Raw genomic sequence first — 18,294 nt, forward strand, 5'->3', positions numbered from 1 at the left:
TTAATATGTTGCAGAACGAATATCACAAGCTTAAGAAAACACTTTATTGGCATTTGTATAGCAGTGGAGGCTGTTCAGTACCTCGTGTGCTCTGGGGATGTGACTTATCTGCTAAAATCATTATCCTGCTATTTGCACATACTACAAAAACTAGAGATCTTTAAAGCAGTTATATGGAGATCTGATTATCACTCCTTTAAATGCTGTTTTTTAAATTAAACTGGTTTGCACTCGGCACATTCTCATGACCCAGGCGAGTGTTTTATGAAGTGCTGATACGAGTGCACAGCAGCTCGAGACCTTAACCTTGTGTGCGCTAAGGGTTAATTCTCCAGACGTTGTCTGGTGAGTTTTAGTCACAGCTGCCAAGGTTAAATAAGGTGATGGCAAATTGTTTACCTGTTGAAAGTTCCATCAAGTTTAGCTGGTTTGACATTAAGCCTGCCTGCTTTAGATAGTTGGGAGGTTTGTGTAAGTTCTGCTAGTGGCGTTTTATCAGTCAGCCTGCCAAATGGAGTGATAACTTCCAATAAAAAAAGATAGTTATTGCCTTTGTTTCAGCCCTCCCCTCTCGGCTCAGGCACTCAAGACCTTTTAATAACAAAGAAGGATTTGTCAAAGAGCAGCCAGAGACGACAGCTAATAAAATCAAAGCTAATCCAAGGAGTTAGCGTCACCCTGCTTCCCTTTGAATGAAGACTCTCTGGTGAAATTGAACAGTTTGAGTCGACATTCAAGAGTGACATCTGATCCACCCACCTCGCTCCTGTGTTGCGGCTGAGGTTTCTTTGCTGTATCGACACACCGCTGCGTTTCATTGGTGTGTTTATGACCTAGTTTATCTTATGTTAAACAGGCCCTGATAAAACGCTACTTTTGGCTATCTGCTCCTGACCACGTGAGCCGAGGAGACCCCTTTACTAAGGAAGTGGAGTCGCTTGCTTGTATGACCAAGAATTTACGGCCTGGTGAAATGGCATGAGTCATGATTGAGTGATGATGAATGGCCCTTAATGTCCAATTTTAGGGTTCTGGAGTTATTGGTCTGGTGAACAGGGACTCCTTTTCGTACTGTGAGGTCTTAACGTTGTTCGATACCTGCGGCAGATGAGTCCCTTCATCTGGTTTTATAAAGACGAGGGTTAATCTGTAGTAAAACAGAAAAGCGCTTCTTTACGAGGTGCTAATGGTCTGTTAATGCAAAGGAACCAATTCATTTACCTGCTTGTTTATTTACTGCCTATCGTGGTAGACCTCTATTCAGACCATGGAAGGAATGTTGACAGGTTAAGCACCCCCTAATGAGAGCAGGCTGACAGGAGTCCCATAGCAGTTCATATACTTTCCTGCTTACCAATAACTAGGAATGACATTGAAAGATTTCTACAGTGGCACATTCCTAAAATATAGTTGGGTTTAATGTATACAGAACTTTTTAGTAAGACATTTTGTCAGATGTGCGTTCGTAGAGAATGAACAATCCTTAATAAACTTTATCAGGTGGTGAAGCACACCCTGTTTTTGTAGGTCTACATGAACCTTGCCTTTGATTCTGCTATCTTAGCCTGATAGTATCCATTTCCCTTTTCTTCAGGGACTTTTGTCTGTAGATGTGCAGGTTTTGTTTACGACGCACCGTAACTCAACGCCACCGCAACAGGCCGTGGCGTTACTCAATTAGTTGCCTGCTTGTCCCGAGCACTCTAATGGCTATGGGCAGATACCTTTACAGCCGGCTGTTGTGTTTATAGTTTCCTCTTGCGAAACTCTTAACATTAAAAAGCGGCGAATAAAACAAGATGTGATTTAGAGACCCGGCCACAATGCGAACGGCTGTGGCTGTCATTTCCTACCTTTGTGTGGACGAGGGCCTGGGGGTGCGGCAGCGGATGTACGGCCCCGGCGCTTGCCGCTTGAAAGGGAAGGAAGCTTTGTGTCAAAGGCAACAGCTCTGTTATCTGGGCCAGAGACAATCACTGCTATAGTAACAGTGTTAGTGACCCATTACAAGGTGAGTTCCTTCAATGCAAAGTTTAATGTAAGTTTAAATGTTTTGTTTTCTATCCGATTTTGCGCTTGAGAAAAACCGAGCTTAAAGTTTTCTCCTGCCGTGTTTGTTTTGCTCTGGCTTCTTGGTGTGCAGGATTTTTTAATAACCTTGAGAGAAGCTCACACAGGCCCCTAGTTCAACGAGTGCATATGGCATATTTCTCTTCAGCGCAGAGAGACCGCCCCTGCCAGAGGCCCCCACCCCCACCCCACGTGCACCGAAAGTCACTCAAGTTTTTTCTCCGTCCCAAAAAAGCGCTCCCTGTAGACATGCTATACGGCCTCTCGCAGACCGTCTCCATGAAGGAAATGCATTATGTGTAAAAGGAATTCCATATGGCGACATACGATCTGTATAATTCCTTCAAATGATAAAAAACCCACCTTGCATGCCCTGTTCTTTGTGTGCTCAGCATGAATAGCTTAAATAAAGGCCCTCCCCCTCGTTTTCCGTCTGGCTCCGCTTTAGTTTTGCTGAGGATGTGTTTTACTGTACATTTTGAGGTATGACGCCATGGCCTCCCAGGTTTGCCATAGTGAATGTTTACAAATGGAGGCCTAGGGTAATTCAGGTGAGGCATGCCAAACTCGAGTGGCTTGGATTGGGGCCCCGGCCACAGAAGGGAAATGTTGCAGCACCTCTGCCAACCGCCTGGGACTGTGGCCGAAGCCATGCTGCGTGATGCCTGCCACTGGTGTCCACGACACGATACTTCCAGGGAGCATTTGAAAAGCGCATCTAGTGTTGAAGGTTGGGGTGTACGTTTGCCAAGAGTGTGGATTACTATGTCAGATCTAGTGGTGGCCCTTTGATATCCTCTCTAGTTCCCATGATGCAACGGCTCGTCCAGGCCCAGCACAGATAACATTTTACGGCCTCTGCGGGGAAGCCTCTCCCAGCACAAGGGGAGTATCATTTGAGCATTAGCCTGTAATGTTGTAAAGCAAGATTTATTGTGGGAGAAACACATTTTTGTATTGTTGGGGCTCAGTCTAGTTACGTTTGCAGAGGCTATCCTAATTGGATGGAAACAAATGGGCAGTGTTTTCCCACACACTGTAAATTTGAAGAGCATCATGAGTTGAAGCGGAGTGTCTAAAACATGTGTTCGTTCCCAGTTTGGTCCTAGATTTATTAGTGCCCCCAGACTAGGCAGACTATTTCGGTGAACATTTAGCAAAACACATCCAGTGGTGAGTAAAAGAATTTGTTTTCGTTGTCATTGACAGCATGTTATTGTTACTACTTGCGGGACGACCATGTGTTGGTTTCTGCTATAAAACGATGCCGATTTGATAAAGAAAGCAGTTGCATTGTTACAAGATAATAAAACTGACAGCAATGGCCATGTCGATAGATGTTCACGCAACAAAATGAAAAGCTTGCTGATCAAACGGCTCTGCATTTATAGCAGCACCATACAGGGCAGGGAGAAAAGGCCAGTAAAAATGTAGCTAGGGTTTTTCCTCAGACGATGGAAAGTTGCTGCAGGCAATAATAATTAATGCACATGATGGTAGCATACCTGGCCCGTAAAAAGGGCTTAAAAGTGTTCTGGCCCTAAACATTCTTCTTGAGGTGACGAGACGGGGCGTGCCTTCGAGTCCTGATTTCCCGACGTGCAACAGCAACATGAAAACAATGTGTGTGTTGTCTCAAAAAGTGATAGTGAACCTGCTGGATGTTTTTTGGGGTGCTTTCGGAATGTGTGGGCTCTGTGATGAAAAACTAGATCAGATCACACTATAAGCTGTAAAAGAACAGGGTTGTTTTTTTCCACTTCCTTCTCTTGTCTTTTCTTCACTTATTTCCTGGATTCCTACCTCTCACTCTTTCTTATGTTGTTTGATGGGCTATGACAACATGTTCATCCTTGACCCATTGATCAGCACTTCTAGTAAACCGAAAACTGTTTGCAGGTGGGAAAAGAAAAGGAGGTGGCAAGTTTGGCTGTTAGTAGAGTGCAAAGTCCTTTACAGTTAGGTCAAGCAGACAGTTGCGGAGAACAGAGGAAGTGGCAGGAAAGAAAAAACAACAGGAGAAGAAAAAAATGCCGGCCGGAAAATTCCTGAGCTGGCTCTTGGAAAAGCTGAGTGTTGGGACTGAGAGCTCCGTCCGCCACTTCATTCTTATGAAGGGGAGGCTACATCTATCACACAAAGGAGCTCTTATGCGATTAACATGTGAACTTGCCTTTTGAGGTCAAGTGAACAAAAACCGTGAACTAACATCTCAGGCCTCCCAACACTGCCTGACGCCTTCCCTTTTCTTTCTTTTCCAGCCTTCTTTCCCGTTATGTCCGTCAGTGTGTGACTGCTGGGTGGTTTGTTAAGGAATACCACCTTTGTAGGTGCAAGGGAATTAACAGCCCTATTCTGAATTAGGCTGTATGACAGCTGCGCATTGTTCCTCATATCATTTTTGTGTTTTGGCAACTTGCCCCAAAAAAAACTAAACCGCACACAAAGGCCTTTTGCATTCCAGCCCCTAAAGCAATGGAGGGCGGCCGTTGCCACACTGTGAAGGAATGCCTGCTGTAACTCTTATTGTAGTCCAAGTGTGATTTTGAAAAATTTTGACACTGTTTGCACTTTGTCAGTTGTCTATCTCTGACAAATACCTGATTTATGATGTTACTGTACTAAGTTTTTCAAGGCGTCTACATAAATGTTTAAATTACATAAAATTGTGAAAACAAATTCACTTCTTGTTTTATATAACAATTTTTTTTTTAAGAACAGCCACTGCATTTTAGTCACTATAGTTTAATTTGTGTTAGCCCATTATCCCAGAATTTACTGTTTTTACTTGACACAGTGGCATTTGGGTAGAATTAGTTTTCTGTCCAGTTTTCTAAGGAGTGATTCACAGGTTACAGAAGGATGAAGATGAATCTGTTTGCCTAATAGGTTTGTTATTAGAAGCATTCCTTGTTTCGAGCCAAAGCCCCATTCCTTAATGCCAGGCTTTGTGTAAAATTGTTTATGGTTTTAGAACAACAGAATCTGAAATTCATTTAGCGGTTCCTTCTCTCACCATTGCCCATATAAACTGAGCGCTGGAGCCAAACCACATGTTACTGTTGAAGCCCAAGGCCACCCCGGCAAGCCAAGCACATGGAGGATTTGCCTGCCTGAGCATCTGCCAGGGAAGAGGGATCCTGCCACGTGAATTATGGGATTGCGTCTCTCTATTCTGGTGGGCTAGATGGCGTTCTTTAAGGCTGTCGGATTGCTGCTGCGGTAGGACCGGACAGTTGGCCGGTCGCCTGCTTGCTGACCTTGCGGCACTCATGTGGGCTCTTCAGAGTGATGAGAGAGAGCCGCCTTTATTACGCTGGTGTTAATCATCAACCGCTGGCGTTCTGACACTCTTCACAGGAAAGGCTTTGTCAAGGGAACACCCTCCTGCCCCTGCAAGCCATTTCACACTCCTGATAAAATTCCATTGGAGAAATATCATATATACGTAATATATGCAGTATATTATTTACTTACACATTCAATGATTGGTGCAGCCGATCAGCACTTTGTAATTTTAAGGCATGTTGTCCCAGGGAACACACACAAGCATCTGTCGAGTGCATGAATATAAAAGTAAGGACAACTGATAAAAGCCTTGTAGAGAGTAGGAGAGTGTATGGGTCATCCAGGACAACACCTGTAAGATGTGGTAAATGTGAAATCCAACATTTCCACCAAGAGCTTATCTTTAGAAACTACTTCTGATTATCTTTGTGGAAGAATACCTTCAAATGGTACAACCTGAACTTATTCTTGATGCATACTTCCCAAAACGTATGGAGATTAATTCTTGCAACCAGTAGCCTGTCACTCAGGGGACTATCAGACTACAGCATAATAATGAATACACTCATAATTCATTGTTTCATTAAAGAGAAGACAGTTTACAGATATTAGACTGCTGTTGCAATGATGCCCACACACACCCACAGCATCTATTTTAGCCCAGGATAGTTTTTTCTTGCATTGAAATTAGTGGTGTCATAGCACTTTAAAAGTGTTCAGACATCTGCTGGCTATGTTTGGAGTCAGTTTTTATGTTTGTAATGACACATTAAACTCAGTGTTTCCCTCCGACTTGTTCCAAAAGCGAGTGCCAGTAGAGCCGTTTAAATGAGTGCGTGCTTTGTTCCTTTGTCTGTTTCGGGCCAAGATCTCGCCTTAGATGTGGCATTATATGATCCAATAATTCCCTCAACATCCTAATTAGGTGGTGGGTGGGTGCGTGCGTGTTTGTGTGTGTGTGTGTGTGTGTATGGGTGCTAAACAGTGGCTGTCTGTCGCCTCTGGCCCATCTGGAGAGAGGCCATACTTGGGTACTACTACTCTACTGTGCTGGCACATTGCCCCGCCTCCTCATGCTTGAGCTGACACCCTATTGGCCATCACCGCAGACGGAAGCTTGGCTATCAGCTGAAGTTGGCACTGTGATACTTTGCAGCTAAAGGAAATTCGATTGCGTAAAGGATGTTGCTCTGGTTTTTTCACCCCGTGTCCCAATTTGGAAACTGTTTGTTTTAAGTACGACTCCAGCTGACTCCAGTGCAACGCTAAAGTTTGTTGCAGACTTTATCAGTTTCTCAAAAAGTGTGTAGGCGCGCAGCTTCCTCTGTGGTTTTTAAATGTAAATCTCAAGTGAGATTTGTAAAACTCATGACTCGAGTAGTAAGTCATTTTTAGATGAGTTTACCGTTTACATGTAAATGCAAATTGCATGCAACAACAGGCTCAGAGGTAGCAAGACACAGTTTTGTGCCTTGATCGAAAAGAGCATACACACTCAGAAGTATGTACTTTTACATTATTAGCAAACTACATACTTTAAATGTACTTCAATGTATGATATTAACCAACTTGGAGCAGGACCAATCTAGTAAACTAAATGTTAATGCCAGAAGTGTGTCTTAAACTGGTTCCCACATTAGTACAAATATAAAACCACCCTACAGTCTCTTTGTTTTTACAAACCAAAAATACCCCAATGGAGGTATGACCGATATAGATCCTGATTAACCTGCTTTGGTTTATGTTTGCTACAGTATAATATGCAAATATTTCACCTCGGGTGCACTGCCAGCCTAAATTAAAGACTCCATGTAGACGCTTTAGAGTGATCAGGAAGCTGATTGCCAAAAGCGTTAACCTCATAAGTTGCTTTTTTTAAAGTCGTCTGTATCATTCGTCATGTCATTATTATGTTCATGTGGATATAGCAGTACATTGTGTTCAAGAAAGGTCTAATTATTATGACATGCCCTGACATTGAAGTGGTTAAACAGGATTTATTCTCACACTGCGAGTATGTATGTGTGCATGCATGAAGGTGCAAGAAATGTTAATTTGCTGTTCTCTTCTTAGTTTGAACTTGTGGGAACAGTGATCTCTTATTCAAAATAAGCATTTAAAAAATATTGCTTTAGATAGTTATTGATGGTTTCAACAAGTGAACTGATCTGTACCATCAGGTACGAAGTGAATTCTTGCCAGGACTTGCTCCATGTAAGACGAAACTCTCGCATATACAAACTTTTGATCTTAGCCCGCACTCTTCCAATAGGAAACCTGAGATTAAAGGTATAAAGGGCTTTGCATCGCACACATTTTCATACTACAGTCCACCTATACTGTTCATAAACATTCTCCACGTAGCCATCGGCTTCCCGTTGTGTCATTCACAACAATCTCTCTGTCTTTCTTCTCCTTCATTCCTCTCCATCCATCCCCCTCCCAATATCTCCGCCTCTTAACTACTTGTGTGGAGTTAATGGACTGTTTTGGCTGGGCTCCAGCCACTGAGTGTCACCTCATTAGTGTTCCTCTCGACAGGAGCTACATGCGACAGAATGTCATTGGTTCTCCCGTCCGCCACCCCCTCGTCTGCAGAACCTTGTATGAATGGGAAAATGCGCATGCATAATTGAATCTATAGTCTCACTCTCTCCATCCCTCCCTTCTTCACGTCTGACGGCCACAAAAAGGCTTGGACGTTTGCCACAAGTGCGGACGGATCAGAGCGGCGGTGGCATCCCGGGACTCCACGCACACTCATGCAAATGGCCGTTCACTCGGCCAATCGAACGACAATGCGAGCAGAAGCGATACGCTGTCAGGGGGAAATTCAGAGAGGTTTGGTCGACACTTGTCAACGTATTGATGTGTGTCATGACGAAGATCCAGGGCCCCTTTGGAAAGAAAGTGTGACAAAAGGGTTTCTATCAAATCCTAGAGTTTGTAAGGAAGGACACAGCAGTTGTGACTAAGTTTGATTTGATGGGCCCTCTATAGACCGGAGAGGTGGAAAACGCGCACACAAGTTGGGCTGTCAAAGCGGTCCAGTCATTTTTAACGTGACAGATGAGCCACCCTGGGTTCAGTGTTGCGGTGACATGGGAACATGTGTATATCAGAGATCTCTGCGTGATGCAGTGTGTGTCTCCACCATTGTATGCGCTTATGCCTGTATGTCTTTATTAACGCAGAGAGTCAATATGTGTTATTGTTGAGACGTGTGCCTGAAGTTGTGTGTGTATGGTATCTTGAGTGACTTGTTTTTCCAGACACTTCTTTTATTTCTACCTTTTTCAGCCGACAGAAGGCAGTCTGAAACACACACACACAATTTCTTTTTTGTTTCAGTCTTTCTCTCTCTCTTTCTCACTGGTTCGTCCTAGCTCAATCCAACCTACTTCTATTTAACAGCTCGTCCTGTCTCTACCATTGTTCTCTTCGTCTTTTCAACTCTGTCTTTTTCCCAGCCCCTTTCTTTCTCTCTTTCTGCATCATCTCTCATTCATCCCCAGAGACTGACTTTAGCTGCCCCTCTTCACGTCTGCAATCAAGTGATTGAGCTCGGGTGGGAAACAGAGGCCTGTGTTTAATGTGTGCATGGGGAGAAACTTCCCTTTTTTTTGTAAAGGGCGGTCTATCCATGAGTGCTCAAGTTTTTACACCTTGTCAGGGTGTTTGTGTGTTAAGGCTAAAGTATAGTTCATTTTATACACATACGTAAGTATCCACGTACAGGGTGCATGGGCCATTTTTTGGGATCAGAAGAGTGCGCACGTATTGTACGCGCACCAACAGATTTTTTTAACTCGCCTACATTGTACGCGTAGGTTGCGCAAGCACCCTACAGGAGAATGTAGTACCCCCTTCTCCAAATCTTACCCTGGAAGTCCAGAGCACTGCAGAGTTTTGTTCCAACCCTGATCAAACAGACCTGAGCAAGCTAATCAAGGTCTTCACGATCACTAGAAAATCACAGGTGTGTAAGTTTGATTAGGGTTGGAGCTAAACTCTGCAGTGCTCCGGACCTCCAGGGTAAGATTTGGGGAATACTGATGTAGTTTGTAGCCCAAGAGATGCATTGCATTTTGTCACATTGTGTATAAAATGCATACATCTGTATACATCTATAAGTCAAATAAAATAAACTTTGCAAGGCTGTGCATTTGACCGTGTGCATACGTTCGCATATACGTAAAAAACAGACTATACCCTGGGATTTAGGAGTAGGTGGACTGTATCTCACGACACAATCAGCATTTGTCTGACTGTGTATATAGTGGGGTCTGTGACCAGCAGACCTTACATTTCCAGGGTTATTTGATATTGGTAGGGATATGAGGAAATTTGAGTTGAAACCTAATCAGCGCTCATAATAAAAACACTCTTGTTCCAGTTGTACTGTAGAGCTGAAGGTAATTTAATAGAGAAAATCTTGAAAGCATCAAGAAAGTATCACCAAGCCATGTTTGAGCATTTCCAGTTATTTATTAATATACTGCAATACACTCCAGAATATTTGTAAAAAATTTCATAGTTAAACATTAAAATAATCTACAGTCATGATTGATCAGAATATCAGAATAAAATTAACTTCATACAATGCAGGCTATTAAATTTTTCTTGTTTTTGTAATCTGCGGTAAGATTAATCATTAAAGCATTTAATATATATAGTTAATTATCCTTATTTTATATTTATTTATCATTATATTTAATCTAAAACTGAAATTACCTTCATCAACCCATTGCTAGTGTCGCTGTACAGTTGGTAAAGCATTGTGTTAGCAGTGCAAAGGTTGTGGGTTCGATTCCCAGTGATTGCATATACATTATATAGTTTAAATACGAATGTAACTTGTTTTGGATAAAGCATCTGTCGAATGCATAAATCTACTTGGAATAATATGCCCATTGCCTGCTCACACAAGCCTGATTTGACATTTTCGCGCTGTCTTGATAGCTGCTTTCCTCGCTATATCTCTGTTTGGGTTACAGCTAGCTAATTTTGATAAAGAGCTGTGTGTTTCTTCAAACAAATGCCACGTGGGAGAAGGAAAGATAAAGATGGAGAGAAAGAGAAGAGAGGATGGAGAGAAATGCATCTAAAAGACTGATGTAAAGATGTCAATAATACTAAGAAAGAAGAAAGGAAGAGAGAATGCTGATAGATGTGGAGCTATAAATAGCGATAGAAACGGAAAGCTAGAGCATAGGTCGATTGATAGAAGGAAAGATAAACAAAGAGCCGCCTCAGTGCATTTTTGGCTACGTGTACTGCTGATGTCATTGACGTACTGTGAGGTCACCATGTCTCATCCAAGAGCCGGCCAATGACAAACACACTCTCAATCGCTGGGTGTCACTCGGCCACAAACAATATTTACTCTGTTCCAGCTGCACCGTTTAAAACATTTCGGCCGGGGCAGCCCGTAATTAGGAGATATTTTAGCCTTCATCTCTTCGAGTCTCTCTTTCTCTCCCTCCCTCTGCTTTCTCTGGGTGCTTGGCTCAGGATCGAGTGAGAAGAGAAGAGAGAGAGGGAACTTGGCTCGGGCCTGGTTTCTTTGGCAAGCAGAACAGTACATGTGTGCAGCTTTCTAAAATGGCTGCCAGACGCCTCCTCCTGAAATGTCGACGGCATGCACGCGGCCGGCCGTTTTTGTGTATACATTTGTGCATGTGGGGTCGGGGGTGTGATTCAGTGAATTAAAGTTGGTGAAGTATGTGATAGCTCTCAACCAGGCACAAAACAAAGGCTAGAGCCTGGTTGGGTTACATGGGACTGAGCCAAGGGTAGTCGCGTGCACTCGCGTGTTTGGGTTCATAGATCCAAGATTCAGGTATTGATGGGTTCGGTTCATGCCGAATGACATTACGTTACATCACAGGTGAAAGAAGTGCTGCAGGTATAATTGTGACAGGTGGGTGGATGGTATCCAGCAGATTGGGTGGCACAATGATACATTAGCACTCGTGTTTATGAAGCTGATCCAAAGTGTGGCGATCCAGAAATGAGCTCATCTTACGCCCATTCATTTGGATATGATCCTAGATCAGGTGTCTTAGACTTTCGAGTTGCTCAGGCAAGCATCACTATCACTATTGCTAATATATGGAGGATAAGGATTTGAACAAACCCCAAGTATCTTACTTTGGTGCCTATGTGTGCTTTATTTTCTAAGCTTTGAGACTTGGTGATTGTAAAACGGTGTAAAACAAAAACCCATACACTTACACAAATAGAGGGACGCAAGCTATATCTAGGGATCATATATCTTGGCTGGATTTTTTGGTTTGTTAGCAAACACATCAAATTCCCTTCAGGCAAGTTTTTTCCGCATTTTCCTAAGAAATCATACCTTGCTTTATCTTCCTCCCACATACTTTTTATCAGTTACCAAAGAAAGATAGGAAAGATTCACACCATCTTCCTATCAACCCTCTGTCTTCCTCTTTCTCTCTTTGGACAGTTTGTTTGTTTAAACAAGTGGCAGGACTGTCGAGTGCCAGAGGATTGTTGTGCTTGGAGAAGCACACAGACACATTCAAGCACTGCCATGGCCAAACTGTTTGAATGTGTGGCTTATATATGTTTATTTTCAAAGCGAACCATAGGCAGCTTATTCCAACGCTCCACCATCTGCAAAACTCAACTATGCAGATGTGTATATATATCTCCTGTCGTTTTGGATTTTCAAATGTTAGGATGAAAATAACAAAAGGGTTGGCACTTGCAGCTATGGTATTGCCTGTAGCAAAACTTAAACAACATTTTATAGTTAATCCATGTTTATTTCAAGAATATTGAATATGGGGCTTGTTTATAACACTGACATTGTTGTGTATCCTTGCACACATATTCATGTAGCCTATTTATCCAAAGACACTTACAGTGCATCAGTTGTATGTTCCCTGGGATCAAACCCATGACCTCTGCATTGCTGCTAACGCAAGTGAGCTACAGGGACACATAATGTTAGCTTTGTTTTTGGATCAGGGCTCTTTAATAGGGCATAACAATGGAGCAGCTGGCACACACTGTGTTCAATCACTCTACTTCAATGCTGGATTGTACTTATAGATGCAAACTATTTCTTCTTTCTTTTTCTCTCCTGGGGCATCGGGCAGGGCATGGTAGGAGATGTCTTTAACCAGACTGATGGATGGCATTGAACTTGCATGTGAATTGTGGGAGCAGGGAAGTTGGCATAGGAACGGGCACCGATACAATGCCAACCCCGCTCCCGTCCAATCAAAGGCTCAGCTGTTGGCCTACGGTCCAATAGGTTTTCCTGATTTAAACACCACTTAAGATGTTATTTATTGCGGTGGGAAGAAAATTGTGGTAGCTTAATGCAAAAATAACTCAAGATACTTTGTGAATGCAATAGACGAACTTTAAGTCAGGATTTTACTCCGTGTGGTCCCTCCCTCTGTCTTAAATTTTCTCTGACCTTTCTCTTCTTAACGTATGGTGTTCCCTCCCGTTCTTTGTCATTGTTGAGCCAAAGCCAAGAACATTCTGTTATTGCAGCTCTTTTAATGGTCATTTTTTGGGGGGTTGGGATTTATTTTTCACTTTCTATCTCTTACTCTCACTCTCTAACTTTCGTTTATGATATGGAGCTTCTGCAGGATGGTACAAGAGTCATGTCCCACCTAATTTTATCTCATGCATTTTGTCTTAACCATGATACACTGTTATAGCAACCAGGCCTTGCCAATTGATAATAATAGTTGTGAATAGTTTTGATTAAACCTTGCTTGTCCAACCTAAGCTTTGGTCGGTGGTCCATAGCTCACCAGTGCCACCCCACGATTAAACACTGTTTCAGTGACTTTGATCGAATTTTGTATTGTCTACAGTAGTACAATATAGTGTTCAATATTGCATTGTACTGTTATTAAATTGTATTATGTATAGGCCGACTATTTATTTAACTTATTTGTGCCGTTGTGTTTGCACATCCTCAATTCTTTTTAACAACACTGTCAGAATAAATGGTCAAAATATGTATTCCAGCTGTCAGTGGGGCAGTACTCTTTGAAAAGGTCCTACCATGTACCATTAGGTACAGATATGTATACGTTGGGAACAATATGTACTTTTGAGGTACCAATATGTACCTCTGAGGTACTAATACCAATTTTGTATGTCTAAAGATGACAACTAGGGGAAAATGTTTTGACCATTTGTTCTGACAGTGTAACAATCAAAAAATATGAAAATGGTGGATGATGTCAAAATAGTACACAATTTTATGCAAAATAGTACTTAAAAGTAAAGGAGCCACAGATCCATAAAGAACTTTAAACATCCACAGAATTATTTGGTTGCACAAAGTTTGAGATCGCTGCAAGAAACCATTTATTTTTAAGATTGTATATGCAGAATTACTGAAACCTTTCTTCAGCTCGCAAGATCTTTCCTTAAAGGGACACTCCACTTTTTTTGAAAATATGCTCATTTTCCAGCTTCCCTAGAGTTTTCAAACATTTGATTTTTACCGTTTTAGAATCCATTAATCCGATCTCCGGGTCTGGTGTATCACTTTTAGCATAGCTTAGCATAATCCATTGAATCTGATTAGACCATTAGCATTGCGCTCAAAAATGACCAAAGAGTTTCGATATTTTTCCTATTTAAATCTTGACACTTGATATTATGCACTGCCTGAAAATCGTCCCCTTGGTAACTTCCAATAGCTGGGGACTATTTCACTGATAATATCACTAGCATGCTGCAGCCATGTTACGGCCTTGATTATTACACCAGATTTAGAGTATAGTTCCTAGCCATATCTGCCTAAAAAAATTGCAATTGCTGTCAGTCTTAGTACACGATGTAACTACAGAAGAGTCAAGTTTTAAATGGGAAAAATATCGAAACTCTTTGGTTATATTTGAGCGCGATGCTAATGGTCTAATCAGATTTAATGGATTATGCTAAGCTATGCTAAAAGTGGTACCACCAGACCCGGAGATCAGCTGAATGGATTCCAAAACGGTAAAACTCAAATACTCAAATGTTTAATTCTTGGGGAGCTGGAAAAAAAGTGTAGTGTCCCTTTAATGCATGCTTTATTTCTCAGTTGTGATCTTGAAATGAGCAGATCATTTAAACTAGTTTTTGAAAAGAAAATTTGTCATAAGGGGTGTGTCATTAATACTGTAGAATGTAGAGACCGTCCACCCAAAGGGTACTGTAAGGGAACATCATTTATCAACTTGAGCCTTAAAGCACAACTCAATGACGGGCAGGATTCTTCTAATTTTTCGATATTTTCCTCCCACTCTTGTCAACTTTGCAAGCTTAACATTCTTGGTCAAAAACTTTGCTTTTGTGAGGCATTTTTAGCCTTGCCTTTGCTGTACTTGCGTCTTTCTGTGTTCCCTCCCTTCTCTCGTTCCCCGGCACTGAAAAGAAAAGCATGTTTTTCTATACTGCACATGTACACATCTGGTCCCTTCTGTCAAGAATGAGTAAATGTAATTTCCTTTTCTGGACAATAACTAACATCCATCTTTGAAAGATGTACAGTTTATTTTGCACAAAAATATATTTTAGTGTTTGTTAAATGGTAAACTGGCGAACACTGCAACATACAAGCTTTTATAAACTGTGTATCTGTATAAATGTGATACTGTATTTTTCTAATTTCATCATGCCCAAACAATAAAAAAACAACAATCTATAATGCATAAGAGCTAAACAAATATGTTAAAATGGAGGAAGAGGACGATTAATTACAGTGAAGTGTATGTCTGTCACCTACTGTATACAACTTTCTTTTGTGTTCTAACCCAGAGCCTCTGTTTGTGTTTATAGATTCGCAGCAGTCAGGAAGTCCCAGCAACAATGAGCCTGGCAAAAACCCTCCAGGTACGTTAATGCACACATATAACATGCATTTGCACATACTTTATAATCGCACTTTCGCCTACGGCCAAAGCATTCACATATCCTAAAGCTATGGTGTTGGTGAATGCAAAACAAATTGTCACTTTATGTAATAATCATGCAACATTGCTTTGATTAAAAATGTTAGACGTCAAGAGGTTGTGAAATGATAATTCAACAGAAACATAGCAGTTATACGGTTTAAATCGTCATGATGTAGTCAGGTAAAATGGTTTTGTGAACTTAGCAGATCCAGAAAACATTCAATGTAGTTATTTAGTAGGTGGGTTGCAGCTAATACGTTCTGTCATATATAAACTATGACTACTTTTTTGCACTGCCAAAGAAAACTGTCCTCCTCGAGGTCAGCTTATGTTATTCTTTTAAAGTAAATTATACTGAAATGGGCATATTTGATCAGAAAATGTTGTTCTTGACCATAATTATACTCAATGCTCTTCACAAATTAAAGTCTACTGGAAAGCCAACCATGTCATGTCTGTGATTTTATTAGGAAAACAAAAATGTAATTTATATAAAACAAGTCACGTCATGACATCATCAGTCCTGTCAAATATTTGTTTGCACTGCCACTAAGAAGTTGTTTCTGCTGATGCCGTATGGAGAGATTGTCAATTCTCATCTGTTTGTCATGAGACCGCTTGTTCCCCTGGATTCACCTGTGTTTTCATTCCTTGTTTTTCCACCTTTTTATCCCCTACCCTGTCCCTGCTACGTAACGTGTAGAGAATGAAAGTAATGGAAAGTGTAATTAGTTCTTTACCTCAAAAGCAGGTTGTGAGATTTCCCCGGCCAAGTCAAATAAAGCTCTTAGGTCACGACTCAGACTCAGCTAGTGCTGCTACTGTGAATCCTGGCCATCGTTGCACTTCCTATTTGGCTTTGCGGTGCATTGTGGGAAGGACTTGGATGCTCTGTAAAGCTGTCCCACTAGGGTTGGTCTTTTTTGGCTTGAATCTGGAATGCAGTGTTACTGTACATATTAAGTCCTCTTTCTCAGAAAAAGTCAAATTTAGTTTGCACATACAAGAAGTCACGGTAGTGTCACGTTCCTGAAAGGAAAAATTAGATGTTAAATATGAGCTTAAAATATTATTTTGGCACCGTTTAATCCAAGGCCGTAACCACATCTTAAAAATTGGGGAACCAAAAGATTCAGGGCTGTATGTATGTATTAAAGAGCACCTATGGTTTCATTCACGATTTTACATATCTTTTGGCGTGTAAGTGTGTATTAGTATGTTAATGATATGCAAAATGTACACACCCCAAAGTAAACAATGACGCAAATTATCGTCTCCAACACAACTTTTTTTAGACTACAACAAACACATGGATTGTAGGCAACAGTCCTAGACAAGACCGACATTATCATAATTCCTCCAACATTTTCATAATGTATGGGTCAGTTTCCCGGACAGGGTTTATATTAAGCCCGGACTAGGCCTTCGTTGTTTTTTTACAAACATACCTTACAAAAAAGCATTTCTGGTGTGCATCCTGAGACAAAACAATGGCACTGAAATATTTTAAGTTATGTCAGGTCAAGCTCTTTCAATATGCATTTTAGTCTGAGACTAGACTTAAACCCTGTCCAGGAAACCACCCCTGTATGTATTATTAATTTACCAAACACACTGCATTTAAATGTAATGTATTGTCTAATGCAAGGAAATGTTTTTAAAGATTATCCTTTTGTTACCCACAGTTTACTTGGAGGAGAGCTTTATTAAATCAGGGGTCTTTAGTGTTTCAGAGCTGGTGAGAGTATCCAGAAGTAAGTCTATACACTCACCAACACACATACACAAAAACCATGCTATTTTTACATTAACGTTCATACAAATCCCTAAAACAAAACTTTTAGCATTTTTAGAATTAGTATTTGCTTTATTCATGAACTAATAAGAACTATTCATGAACCCTAGTATAGTTAAGTAAAGCTAAGGTCACACGCATAACCTATACAACAACCAGCATGCTTTATGCTAAGGCATTCCTGATTTAGCAAGGGAGGGACTTGCCCAGGACATGTGTGGAAAATCCAGTCTGGCGGGTCTTGTGTTTGTGTGCGCGCATGTGTGTGCGTGTGTGTGTGTGTGTGCATACAGTGGTTTTGGAGTGCAAGCATGCAGTAGTTTATGTGTAGACATGCCTGCCCTCATCAAAGATGATGACAGATGTTCCAGAAGGAATCTCTCTCTGATGGCAGAGGACAATGACGCCCTCAAGCAAGATTTGTACAAACTGCCGAAGGGGTTGTCAGGGCCTGACACACACACACACACACACACACACACACACACACACACACACACACACACACACACACACACACACACACACACACACACATACACACACACACACACACACACACGCTCATATTTACCCTGATGGGGTATGATGCACTCTGTGACATTGTAACTGATACACATCACACCTACATGTAACACAATGCTCACCATCTTGCCCACGTACATACAAACACGTACACACACTGTCATCAACATGGCTTTTTAGATCCCCTACTCTTCAAAATAGGTGTCTTGATCTCTCCGGATTCATTCATCTCCTGCAAAACACCAGTTATCACAAACAATTGAAAGTTTATCATAAGGCGTTAAACGTTTACTCATTTTTACAAATGTAGTTGTTTCAAACACTTGCCTACTTTGCCTGTCCTGACTGACACTTTTTGGAACACGATTTACGAACTGGAAACCATCAGTGCTGATGGTGCCACTGGGTTTTGGGTGAGGGATTATGACTTTTTTAGTCGTTATTAATTGAATACTGTATGTCAGTATGAGTTCTAATAACTTGGATTGGAGAAAATACCATGACTTTACATTACTTTACATTTATGCATTTGGCAGAGGCTTTATCCAAAGCGACTTGCATTCAAGCCATAAAATGTATCGTATATGTGCTCCTGGGATCGGACCCTTGACCTTTTGTGCTGTAGCAGTCGACCTACATGAACAGTATGCATATTCATGCAACACAAGA

At 41.3% G+C, this 18,294-nt stretch overlaps 1 protein-coding gene across 8 annotated transcripts in view; it reads left to right on the top strand.

Moving 5' to 3' along the window:
• LOC135778589 (nuclear factor 1 B-type-like) overlaps positions 1 to 18,294 on the top strand; it is a 97,321-nt gene that overhangs the window by 45,812 nt on the left and 33,215 nt on the right. For all 8 annotated transcript variants that reach the window (XM_065288982.2, XM_065288981.2, XM_065288989.2 and 5 more), the window contains exons 3-4: positions 15,190 to 15,243; positions 16,991 to 17,059. In XM_065288982.2, the coding sequence (XP_065145054.1) occupies positions 15,190 to 15,243; positions 16,991 to 17,059 (123 nt within the window). The remainder of the gene's footprint in view (positions 1 to 15,189; positions 15,244 to 16,990; positions 17,060 to 18,294) is intronic.

This window comes from Paramisgurnus dabryanus, chromosome 2, assembly GCF_030506205.2.
Source record: "Paramisgurnus dabryanus chromosome 2, PD_genome_1.1, whole genome shotgun sequence".
NCBI classification, from domain to species: Eukaryota; Metazoa; Chordata; class Actinopteri; order Cypriniformes; family Cobitidae; genus Paramisgurnus; species Paramisgurnus dabryanus.